At 35.0% G+C, this 11,773-nt stretch overlaps 4 protein-coding genes across 36 annotated transcripts in view; 2 read left to right on the top strand and 2 right to left on the bottom strand.

Moving 5' to 3' along the window:
- LOC142982843 (dual specificity protein phosphatase 23-like) lies at positions 1–3,292 on the top strand. Its single transcript, XM_076129536.1, has 3 exons — positions 1–571; positions 1,730–1,853; positions 3,034–3,292. Exons 1-3 carry the CDS (start codon positions 170–172, stop codon positions 3,189–3,191), a joined length of 684 nt encoding a protein of 227 aa, XP_075985651.1. The 5' UTR covers positions 1–169; the 3' UTR covers positions 3,192–3,292.
- Positions 3,293–4,119: 827 nt separating this feature from the next.
- LOC142982710 (dual specificity protein phosphatase 23-like) lies at positions 4,120–5,780 on the top strand. Its single transcript, XM_076129360.1, has 3 exons — positions 4,120–4,667; positions 5,091–5,214; positions 5,482–5,780. The coding sequence occupies exons 1-3, from the start codon at positions 4,266–4,268 to the stop codon at positions 5,778–5,780; spliced, it is 825 nt and encodes a 274-aa protein (XP_075985475.1). The 5' UTR covers positions 4,120–4,265.
- Positions 5,755–7,844, bottom strand: LOC142982711 (26S proteasome non-ATPase regulatory subunit 9). Its single transcript, XM_076129361.1, has 3 exons — positions 7,527–7,844; positions 7,024–7,256; positions 5,755–6,517 (listed from the first exon to the last, which is right to left on the bottom strand). The coding sequence occupies exons 1-3, from the start codon at positions 7,735–7,737 to the stop codon at positions 6,302–6,304; spliced, it is 660 nt and encodes a 219-aa protein (XP_075985476.1). The 5' UTR covers positions 7,738–7,844; the 3' UTR covers positions 5,755–6,301.
- A 946-nt stretch (positions 7,845–8,790) lies between these two features.
- The window catches only part of shot (dystonin-like protein short stop), a 375,697-nt gene continuing 372,714 nt past the window's right edge, over positions 8,791–11,773 (bottom strand). For 27 of the 33 annotated variants that reach the window (XM_076129018.1, XM_076129022.1, XM_076129023.1 and 24 more), the window contains 3 exons: positions 11,412–11,771; positions 10,557–10,649; positions 8,791–10,349 (listed from right to left, as the gene is read on the bottom strand). In XM_076129018.1, the coding sequence (XP_075985133.1) occupies positions 10,169–10,349; positions 10,557–10,649; positions 11,412–11,771 (634 nt within the window). In that variant the 3' untranslated portion in view covers positions 8,791–10,168. The remainder of the gene's footprint in view (positions 10,350–10,556; positions 10,650–11,411; positions 11,772–11,773) is intronic. The other 6 variants (XM_076129036.1, XM_076129027.1, XM_076129025.1 and 3 more) reach the window with 3 other exon arrangements.

The raw sequence follows: 11,773 nt of genomic DNA, 5'->3' as shown, positions 1-11,773 counted from the left end.
CCCGACCTTACCACGCAGTCAGTTTACACGCAAAAACCGCGGTAGATGGTCAAGCGCGGCATTAACTGTCAACACCTGTGTCTCTTATAAAATAAAAAAATAAATTGTCAAATATTGCGCGCGAAAATTTATTTCTTCTTTTGTGGCAGTGACAACAAGTAAAACAGCCATGGGTGAGGAATCTCAAGTTATATCCAGAATGGAGGATATCACGGACGACAAAAGTTTGGCGGGAGCAAGAAAAGAAATAAGGAATGAATTAACAGTTATTATACCCGAGAACCCTTTCCCAGAAATTGAAGTCGACGCATATCCACCATTGAAATTCTCATGGGTAATCCCGAAGAAATTAGCAGCTATGGCTTTTCCTAGAAATAAGGAGAATTTGAAATTCTTGGTCAATCAAGGAATTACGCACTTGGTAACACTGACAGCTGGTAAAAAACCTCCAGTGGATGATATTGCCAGGTTAAGGTGGTCAGAAGTGCCTGTAGAAGAATTCGAGATCCCGTCCTTAGAGCAAGTTAAAAAATTCATCGATGTATGTAAGAAGTCGGACAAAAATGGCGAGGTGAGTTTTATACAAATATTATTTTTAGCTTCTGCAATAATTTAAGAGCTTTTATATAATTTAATTAATTATTTAGAAAAAAATTAAATGCGATTTTTTTCTTAAGGGTTTAAAGTATACAAAAACGAGATCAATTTCGCACGTGGTTTTGTATGTTTATAATCGTAACACGTGACACAAAAATATCCGTGATCAAAGAGAGCTGAACAAGAAATTAAACGAAATCTAATCTTAGCAGTAGAAAATTCGCCTAACCTATTCTTTTTTAAAGAAGTTTATTTACGTAGTCCGTAAACGTAGACCCAAGTTACCGTTCAATCATAGTTTCAGAAGCGCTTAATATAAGTATAACTTCTGTTTGTTTTTTTTTTGTATTGAGATACGAGGTTAAAGTCCCGCGGCAAAAATAGTTGTGTAGCAATTTTTTCAAAAATAATGATGAGGGCCTAAATTGGCTATTCCTAGAACATTATCTTTAAAAAAGAAGAAGTTAGGACTTAAAATTCGTGGCATTGATATTTCTTTTCAAAGTTCATCTTGACTATTGCAATGACCCTTTAAAAATACACGTTTATTTAAAGCATTAGGTATTTACCTGAGTGTGAACAAATTACGTGCGTTCACTGCCAAATAAATGTAAGGTATAATTAAAATTCTGTGGCGCGGTGCCATAATTATATGCTGGACAAGTTAAATGACCACTTTTCACAACAATATGTTATTTTAACGACTTTTAAGTACCTGCTTAGTTTTACGAATACTTTGAACGACAGATAAATTAAGATAATTGGGGATTCAAGGATTCAGGTGAACTGTTGAATCTTTCATTATTTTGGGCTACTACAAATTAATTATGGTAAGTCGGAGAATTCAGGACTCTGTGCATTATGAAATAGGTATAGTAATCCTTTGGATACTATGCAAAAGTACGGTAGTACTATTACTTATTCTGTGGCAAAAGTAAAGCAAGTCAGCTGCGTGGTCTTTCCTTTCCGCTTACACGCGCGACTTTTGTTTCACGCTCGATAGTGTGTAAAGGGGGCTATTATGTAGCATCTTAAAGGGGCCCTGATTGCTTCTCTTTGACCCTACCGTTTCCGAAGCTAAGCCGGCCACGTATCCGACCCTTATTGAAATGTGCTCGCTTTATATCCGCAGGTGATGGGTATCCACTGCCGGCAAGGTAGGAGTCGGTCTGGTGTGATGTTAGCCTGCTATTTGGTGCACTTCCACCGGTTCCTGCCCGACCAAGCCATGAACGTAATAAGAATGATCAGACCAGGTATGTTATCTTGATGTTTCTATAGCGTAAAGAAAGTACATATGACTGCTATGTGTAAATCTCCGAATCGAATGACGAATTCTTAGTTATACTCCCCGGTCAGACAAAAAGTGTTAGTTTGATACCAAAATTATGGTTTATTTTATATGATTCCCGTGCAGCTTACACAACAAAATGGTAGTTCCTCGGAGAATAATGAGTGTAGGTATGTATCGCCGAAAGGTCTGACTATTCCAGTAATTTATTTACCCGGTGCAGTTATTCTCGACATTGATTACCTACGCACCATTTGTTACCGTTGAATACCTATTTAATTCTGCCAACTTTCCAGTACGTATTTGTTAGATGCACAAATAAATACTGAAAAGCTAAACTTTTAAGATCGATCCAAAACGGAAAATAATTTTTCATAGAAAATTATTTAAAAATCAACGATATTCTCGTTAACCTGTCATCATAATAACCTTGAAATAATATTTATAAAAAAAATTGGCCTTCATCCATTTTCATTCAACTACGAGGAAAGCCGGAACATCAACAGAAAATAGATTAAAAATAATAATTTTACATGAATTAATATCTTAGAGAAACGTTTATTGAGGAAGTCATCGTAAATAACATTGTTAGACTTTGATCTAAATTATTACTTTCGTACACATTGTAGCAGTTTCTGGCGCGAATTATCTCGTTAGTAATGAACGCGACGATTTAATAATTTGTATTTTTGTAACGTAAAATTTTATCATTTTGACAACATGTAATTTTTATACAATACTACCCACTTTATAATACCTCATCAAAGTATAATGTTACTTTTTAAGCTAACAACGTCCTAAAAGTCTCGATTTATGTTAATGTTGTATACCTACTTAACATGCAACTAACTACCTACCTACATTAAAGAAAAATGCCAACGAATGCAATTTGATGCGATCTATGCATACTACGGATGCCCTGTAAGAATCAAAGAAGGATGTACCTACTATTAAATAAAGAAAGATTTTAAAAGCTTTTTAGCTTAAGTACTCACCTGAAATTTCGGTGAAACTTTCTCACTTCCATCGCGCTCTTGTTTCAAGTCACTTTACAATCCATTTTATACACGGGTATCAAAACAGTACACTAAACTTAATATTATGATAAACAAAACGATTCACAAACTTATTTTATCAAATTTCAGGTTCAATAGATGCCGATGAACAAGAGGAAGCAGTGGGTAGATACTTTGAATATTTGACAGAAGACAACCCTCTTAAATTTGGAGTGAGCTGCGAAGTGATGGAGGAATTCATACAAACAGCCAAGGACACCACCAAGGCTGTATTGGCATTTCTGTGATACCATAATGTACCTGATATTTAAATTTTTATTGATTGTTATGAGCCAAATGGCTGCTTTGTATGTAAGATATTCGTTAAATAAATATTATTATTAATCTAAAAAAATATTTTAATTTCTCAGAGATGGGGACTGGGGTATTTGTCTCATAAAGACAATCGTTTATATAGTGTGACTGGATTCATAAACGCACATAAACATTTCTAATACTAGCTAAAAACAGCAGGTGTGAAACATTAATTTAAATTATTTATTGAATACGAGTTCTACGTCTTAATCCGCACACCTGATATTTAATAGATTTCTAAGATGTTTACAAAATTTATTTTAATTTTCAAGGGCTTGAGATGGATTTAGGTAAAAAGCTGTTTTATAAAAAAAGTTATTTGATTCCCGCGCTTACAAATTTGAACGAAGCCGGCAACTTTTTTTGGTTACTTCGCTACGTCTAAGACACTCTTATCTAAGACTAGCTGACCCGCGCAACTTCGTTGCGTCACATAAGAGAATCATAATTTTCCCCGTTTTTGTAACATTTTTCACTGGTACTCTGCTCCTATTGGTCGTAGCGTGATGATATATAGCCTATAGCCTTCCTCGATAAATAGGATATCTAACACTGAAATAATTTTTCAAATCGGACCAGTAGTTCCCGAGATTAGCGCGTTCAAACAAACAAACTCTTCAGCTTTATAATATTAGTATAGATATCATTGATTTCAAAACAAGTCTATTATAATCTCACAATGCAGACAATATAAAATTAGAAAGAACACTACAATCTTTTAGGTTTTTGACACCTAACAAACAATAAAATAATATTTTTGATAGTTAGGTCACCTCGTTACATAGTCCGACAACATAAAGCGGGCATAGTTTACTAAACCTAATTATTCCTAATTGACATTTGGCTATAAATATCGCATCGAAATGTCGGATCTGCCCGTGCCAATGTGGCTGCCAATGGCGGCTGGCCGTGTACCAAGTGCGGTGAACGTCTTATAAATAAACTTTACTAAATATTCTATCCCTAAACAGTTTGTGAACTTACTAAAACCGTGTTTGTGTGTGAAAATGAGTACCGTACCTAATCGGCCCAACGTGAAGTTGGCAAGACTGTGGTATAAATATAGAGAGGAGCCAAAAGAGAGGCAGGAAAAGGAAGAGAAGCCGGAAAAGCCTGTAGTGGTTGAAAAAAAGGAATATGAATCGTATCCCCCGTATAATTTTTCATGGTTCATTCCAAATAAAATTGCAGCGATGGGCTGCCCACAATCGGTGGCTAATCTCAACTATTTGGTAGACGTTGGAGTAAATCATCTCATAACTCTGTCGCCGGAGAGAATCCCGCCAATTTTGGATTGTGAACTTAAGTTAAAATGGACCGAAATACGAGTAAAGGAGTTCGGTGTACCGACACTAAAACAGATTTTGAAATTCATCGAAATTTGTGAAAGGGCAGATATCAGGGGAGAGGTAGGTATCTAAGTTTTTGTCCTTGTCTATTTTTTTAAATTTTCGTCTCTATTATGACGGTTACATAAAAAAGTGCCTGTAGAGAGGGTAGAGACCCTTCACCATTAATAAATAAAATAATATTATTATCTTTATTAAAATTGTCTTGATCTATTGTGCCACTAGGTGGCGCTACTGTATAAACATTAACAAGGCACATTAGTCTTTAATTTGAACATTCCCAAATAGGAGACTATTAAATACTTATCAATAACAACACTAAAATCTAATATTATACCACAAAATATAGATTTTATTCTATTGAGAGTCAAATCTACTACCTCCCGGTACCTATTGGCGGTATCAGCTGCTAAAGTAGGTACCAGTACAGTTACAGAGTATCTACATTATATATATATTAATTACTGCACGTACCGTTTCCAGGTGGTAGGTGTCCACTGTCGCCACGGCCGGGGTCGCACTGGCACCATGCTGGCCTGCTACTTGGTGCATTTAAAGAACATGGCTCCTGAACGAGCGGTGCTTACCGTACGAGTACAAAGACCAGGTAAATACTTAAAAAATAAACACTTAATAGAGGGATGCGTCTGTCGATCTTGCTTCGATGTTTGGGAGGGGCCATATTGATAAATTTTGGTAATTTTCCCTTACATTAAAATCTTTGAAGCTAGTTAATTATTTTTCTATTCATATTTAGATTCACCGCATCTTTTTTTATATGAAATCCCCTAATTTCCGGAGTTCAAATAGTCAACAGTTTAAATCTTCCGATTTAAACGTCGTTAAAAATAAAACATTACACCTATCTTTTCAGGTTCCTGTGAAACCTACGAGCAAGAGAAAGCAGTGTGCCATTACCACGACTGCGTCCGAGGCACCGTCGAGAAGCCAGACTACCGCCTAGTAGAAGACAAAGTTTACTTCGATTTCTCTATGAAATACATGTATGATGACGACATAGTACGCAGGAAAGAGACAGAAGAGGAAACAGAACAAGAAGATAACCTCAAAATTGTCAAACTAGGCGACCATAGCGAAGAAAAACGCGTCAAAATAAAAATACCAAAGAAAAAATCAAACGCAATGATCATTAATCATAAGATTTATTTTTAATCTATTTACAATTTTCTTTTTTTTTTTACTTTATACATTTTTATGAAGGTTGGTAATAAATACATGTGAATGTCTTAAAGATTTCTTTTATTATGGGGCTTCTTATAGACATAATGAGACTTCTACGTCTTCTATGTCTCATGTGTTATTAAAACAATATAAAATGTTTAAGTTCATATTGAACACAAAATAAAGTCACCATATCTGGATAGGCAGTTTCATAGATATCTTATTAGTATAAACATATACATATATGAATATCACATAGCTGAAATAAAATAAATAACATCTGACGAAATAGATCAGTACATAGTAGGGCAATTTTCTATATTTGGTACTATTGACTATCAAGCTTTTGGCATTTCAAATGATAAGAACAAAATAGTTTTTGCTAAATATGTTAGTAGCACTGATCAGATTGTCTTTGGAAATTTGTTGACAGTAAAGGTCTATTCAAACCTGAACAGGCCTATAGTGGTAGAAAATCACTCTACAAGTAAATAAAAATATAGGTGATGTACTTATGTTTTCCTGTTTATCTGGCATCCTAAAAGGCCAGGTTGTTGCCAAGGCCTAGGCATTACGTTCAAATTCAATACATTGTGGCCTCTTTTCACTTTGACAGTGACAGTTTGACCCACAGAGTGCGAAACTATCTCCATAATCTGTGTCATGTCTCTGAAGTTATCATGGTTCACTGAACCAAATTGAAGAATTTCATCATGCTCGCAAAGACCCTGGAATTCATAAGAAATAAGTATAAATAAAGTTACGTAATTAATTTGATTGAAAATAAAATTGATTATTATTGGGCATGGGTCTCCTTCCAAAATAATAAATAGGGGCCTTGAGTCCATTTAGCAGGCTTGAAGCAAATTGGGGACCTTCACACATCTTCAAGAAATCTTAAAAAGACAAGGTTGAAACAATGTTTTTTACACTAAAAGCACAGATTCACACAACTTTAAAAAGTCATAGTTTTGTTTAATACCAAATTGTACACTAATTGTTTTATTAAACCACAACCACTTAATGCTTATATAACTTAGCTTCCATTCTACAGAAAAGAAAAAATATTATGTCCTCAAATCTAAATATGGTCTCCGTACCCATCCTAAATGAAATGGACTATAAGTATTATGAATAATTCTGTATCTGTGGCATAACTACCGCATTGGGTGGTACACCTATAATGGTAGTTGTAGGCTGTGAAAAAATAAATCTTCCTATAAAAAATACTTACAGCAAAGTCAGCAGGTGACCCTGGAGTGACAAAACCAACGGTAGCAAAGCACTGTTCATGAGTACCGCCGTTCCAACTGTCCCCATTACTATGACCATTCATATAACCATTGCCAGATGTCGTTGGAGTGTTCATTGAATGTCCTTCACCATTGGAGCCGAGGAAATCTGAATGTAACTCTGCAAGACCTTTTTCTATCTGTTTCATTATTGCTTTGTGTGTGTTTTGTAGTGCTGAAATTGAAATGTCATATATTTTGTTAGGCACTATTGTCATTACCAGTAGGCTATAAGGTCTATCTCACAGCTAAACTTTGGAACATAGTGTTTACAAAGTGAGAAAATAAGTAAAAAGATTCCTTTCACATTCATGTCAAAGTTAAACTTTATTTACTAAATCTGTATTCAAACTCTTTGAAACTTCTGAGTGATGAATAATATCAAACTTGCTTAGTCATTGCAAGGTTTTTCTTTACATGTACATTTCAATAACTTTATACTTACTAATTATCTGGTGTCTCGCATGACGGACTTTATATACATCAATATCGTTGCGAGGATAGTCTTCGGCATCAACCAGAGGTTCGTGCATACCAATATTGTTAGATTCCAAAATACTTGTTTGCTCTCGTATAGCGATTTCAATCCTGTCCTTCTCTTCTATCAACTTCAAGACCGCATCCCGTTTTTGCCAGTCCATATTTTGTCCAACCATGATTTAAAGAACAGCGTATTTTTATTAACTTTGTTTTATTTAACAACTTGAAATCTACAAAACTTTAATGCAATTTCGGTTTGACTTTGACACTTATGTGACAGATAAGGCAATAGTGTTGCCATCTAACAAAATTATGGTTTGCATACCATTACTCGAAAAATAACGACTGCTATTCTGTTACTTCAACATTTCTGAAATAATTCTTTAAAAAAAAGTAGTTTAACTACAATAATAGTTGCTATCTAATCAATATTTTGCGTTAATATTTGTCTTTCAATTTTTTCGAAGATAGTAACTGGGGAAATGGTATGTGGATGATAATTTATTTGTTTTATTTATCATATCAATCTGCTATATAATTAGTTGAAAAAGTGTTCAACGCCGACAGCACAAGATTGCTTGCTCTTATGTTTAGACGTTTATTACTATACAAGTCCCATATAATACAAAGGTGGCGTTATCTCGAATTCTCGAACCGCATAAAAGCACCGCTCGTAATTCTCTTTTTTTTCAGAAAATTGCATTAGTATTTTACTTTTACTATCATTTTACTATGCCAAATATTTCGTGATTTTTATGAAACAATTAAAGAAATTCAACTTATAAAAAGTCGATATAATATATTATGGCCTGAATTTGACACTATGTTATCATAAGCTACTGAAACTTGACCATAGATAATTGAAAATTTGGGGAAAGAGGGATCACTCTTACTGGCAATTAACTTGTGTCTCCGATTACACCCTTAATATTTAACCATACCCTTCAACTAATTGATGATACTATAATAATAACAACAGCTACTCCAAAATCACTAAATACGTTACTGAAAGAACTAGGGCTAAAAATACATTCATTCTATTGCAGAAATCCGTTATTACCGTTCCATAATAAGCGATTCCTCATAATAATGACATCTACTATACAAACACCCACAACATTATACGAAGAACATCAACTCACTTGGCGTAAGCCCGTGAAAAATTAAAAATAAAATACTTACCTCAAGATAATAATAACTGCTATTTATAGGAAATTGAAACCACATCATAATTGTTACTTTTCATTTATTTGATAGGTATTTTGTTATGAGATTTTAAACTGATGTAATGCAACGATATCCTTTTATACAAAAAATATCAAGCCTTTTAGTAGATTTGCCACGATTTTACATAACAAATATAACAATGATTTAAATAAAAATGACCAGATTAATAATTTTTCGTAATAATAATAATTAAGCTTAATAACAGGGACAGATTTATATTAAAAAACTTACAAATAAATGGTGAGCGATGGTTAACATTTTGAAAGAGGTTACATTTTAAAGCAATTATTTCAATAAATATCAAAATATTCTTAGCGCTTTAAACAATGTCTTTTGCGACAGTGTACTTTATGTACTTAAATATATCAACATGAGCAGATTTTTGATTTTTGTTAAACGAAAAACAGTCGCAACTCTGGCGATAGTCGCGAATGTTCCAAGTTCTTAGTCAAATACATACTGTTTCTATTTTGACGAGAAGTTGTGCAGTTGATAAATACAATATAAACAATTATACAGAAATGTATATAACAGAGGAATCATTCAATAAAAAAACATGTCTAATGACAAAGAAAAGGCTTACAAATATGAAGAGAAACACATAATTGTGCATTACAAAAGAAAAAGTATTCTATTATCACCTTAACAGATCGATGTGCGACAAATTACAGGTCATCTGACTACACGCGTATCTGGCGAAATACGCATAAGTTTGTGACGGCCTGAAAGCGTTCGCAAACGATCACCTATCTTTCATTAATCCGTTAAACCAAATGGTCCCTAAAGAAAAATTAAAAACGTCATCACACTTTATCGGTCTCTGTAAAGAGACAATAATACGCATTTTACATACAAAAACATAGGTACACTAACAATTATGGCAACGTTGACAATAAATAAGAGAAGTATTTTATTCACATCGACTAATGAACGAACATCTCCTGTAAGTCTCGACAGCACAAATAAATAAAACAAGTAATTACCAAGTGCAAAAACTGGCGCGGATTTTAGAAAAAAATACAAGGCAACAAGTGCAGACTTTAAGTTTTACTAATACCATTATCTATAAATTGTTCTCACTTAAATTAAAAGCCATATTGGCGTATTTTTTATTAAGCTTGGCTTAATTCGCGCGTTTGTTAATTTTATGTTAGTCATTAATGTTAAGTCGGCACTAGCCTGCGCGTGCGAGTCGCTCTGTCGTGGTAAAAATTTTAAAGGTGGGGTATATAATAATTTTGGCAATTGATTAAACATGATTTTAAATTGTATAGCATTACGCGAGAGCGACTTGCACCACGCAGGGGTGGGCCCCGACTTCATAATTGTGATTTGTAGTCATAATTATAAAGTGTTTGGGGTTGGCGTGTATTGAATCGTCTAAAGTCGGAATGGTTCGCGTTTCTCCGTAGTTCGAGAAGATGCCGGAGTACCGCGTCGTGAGGCCGGTGTGGTGGGGGTGCCGGCGTCGGACGCGTCCGAAGGCTTGCGCAGCAGCCGCGTCACGGCGGTTTGCTGACCTGACCGTACCGGCGTCGTGCTCCCCGAAGGTGTCCTTTGCCTAGCATAAAACAAAAATCGTTACTAACATTCTTTATCCTATACTTAACATGCAAAGCTAACATTCTAAGGAAAAAAAGAACTCAAAACCCATTTTTACCGCCAATTATTCTACATTAAGTAGTAAAGTACCTATAAAACAAATTTTGACTACGAAGAAAAACAAACAAACAAACGGAAAAGCACACTACGTAAGTTTAGTAGTTACCTATTCATATTACTGTTAGTATGGTGATCCTTTAGTACTGGGATGCGACTCCTGCCGGGCGTTTGTCCTTCAGTGGAGGCAAACGACCCACTCCTAGTTGAAGTTAGCGAGCACACAGACAGACAGAAAATTAGTCAGGACAACAGAAAGGAAACATTGTTAGACTGTCACTGCACATACATTAAGAATAGGTGAAGAAAATGTTATGAAGAATTGTGAGTTAAACAACAAATAAATGTATGTGCAGCAACAAACAGGAATAGAACAAAAGATACAATAAATTACAATATCAATAAATATATATTTATGAAAATATTGCAATTTATATAAACACTAAAATACAAGAAATATCTGGAGGAACTGCAGTTATTTGTATTTCAAATACAAGTGACTTGATCTCTTGCAAATTCTCTAACGATTAGATTTTTCAACATATTGCAATATTTTCATAATTAGGACATGACAAGAGGCATTGCACATAGTGTAGGTTCAAATATAAGGCATGTCATATGAATGCTGGAACATAATAGTAATACGGTGCGTGATCAAGATTCCAAATGAGTTGTGGATGTGACTGTGAAAACTATTTGGTCACTTAAACCTTAGGTGCAAAGCTTTTGTTAGTCGTTAGTGCTTCAGGCGATGTTAGTTTTATTTATGCAGTGATTTAATAAATACAAGATGTTTATAGTGCGACAAACGATTTCATAATGAGCGTCTCCATGATTCGACAAGCAAATGACTTGACATGTAATTTTGCGCGATGATGACATGAAAACATAAATTCCAAAATTCAAAGAGCATCAATCCAAAATAATCGGGCAAAATCCGAAGCTAGCATTCTACAAGCTGTACCCTTTAACGTCGCGCTGGGTCGGCTTTGACGCTTCGCCGCTCGATTCGCTTATATTACTCTCATATTCATTGTCGCTCGTCATTCCCGATATGCTGAATAGCGAGGAGTCGTCTTCGGGACTTCTCTGCTCGGACTTCCTCGAGGGATCTTGGGAAGTGGGACTAGGTTCTTGGGAAGTTTCTCTAGAATGTGACTTTCTGCATATTTTCAGTCTCCTCTCAACAGACGGGGATCGGTGGGAGCGGTTGCCGACATAAACTGGAATTTTAGTGGAACCTTGTGTTTGGAATGCGGGATGAGTATGGGATAAGGATTTAGGATGTTCGGAAGCCATCGATGATGGCTGGGAATGTGTCGAGCT

Source organism: Anticarsia gemmatalis, chromosome 22 (genome assembly GCF_050436995.1).
Source record: "Anticarsia gemmatalis isolate Benzon Research Colony breed Stoneville strain chromosome 22, ilAntGemm2 primary, whole genome shotgun sequence".
Classification (NCBI taxonomy): domain Eukaryota; kingdom Metazoa; phylum Arthropoda; class Insecta; order Lepidoptera; family Erebidae; genus Anticarsia; species Anticarsia gemmatalis.
This window is presented reverse-complemented; position numbering and strand designations above follow the sequence as displayed.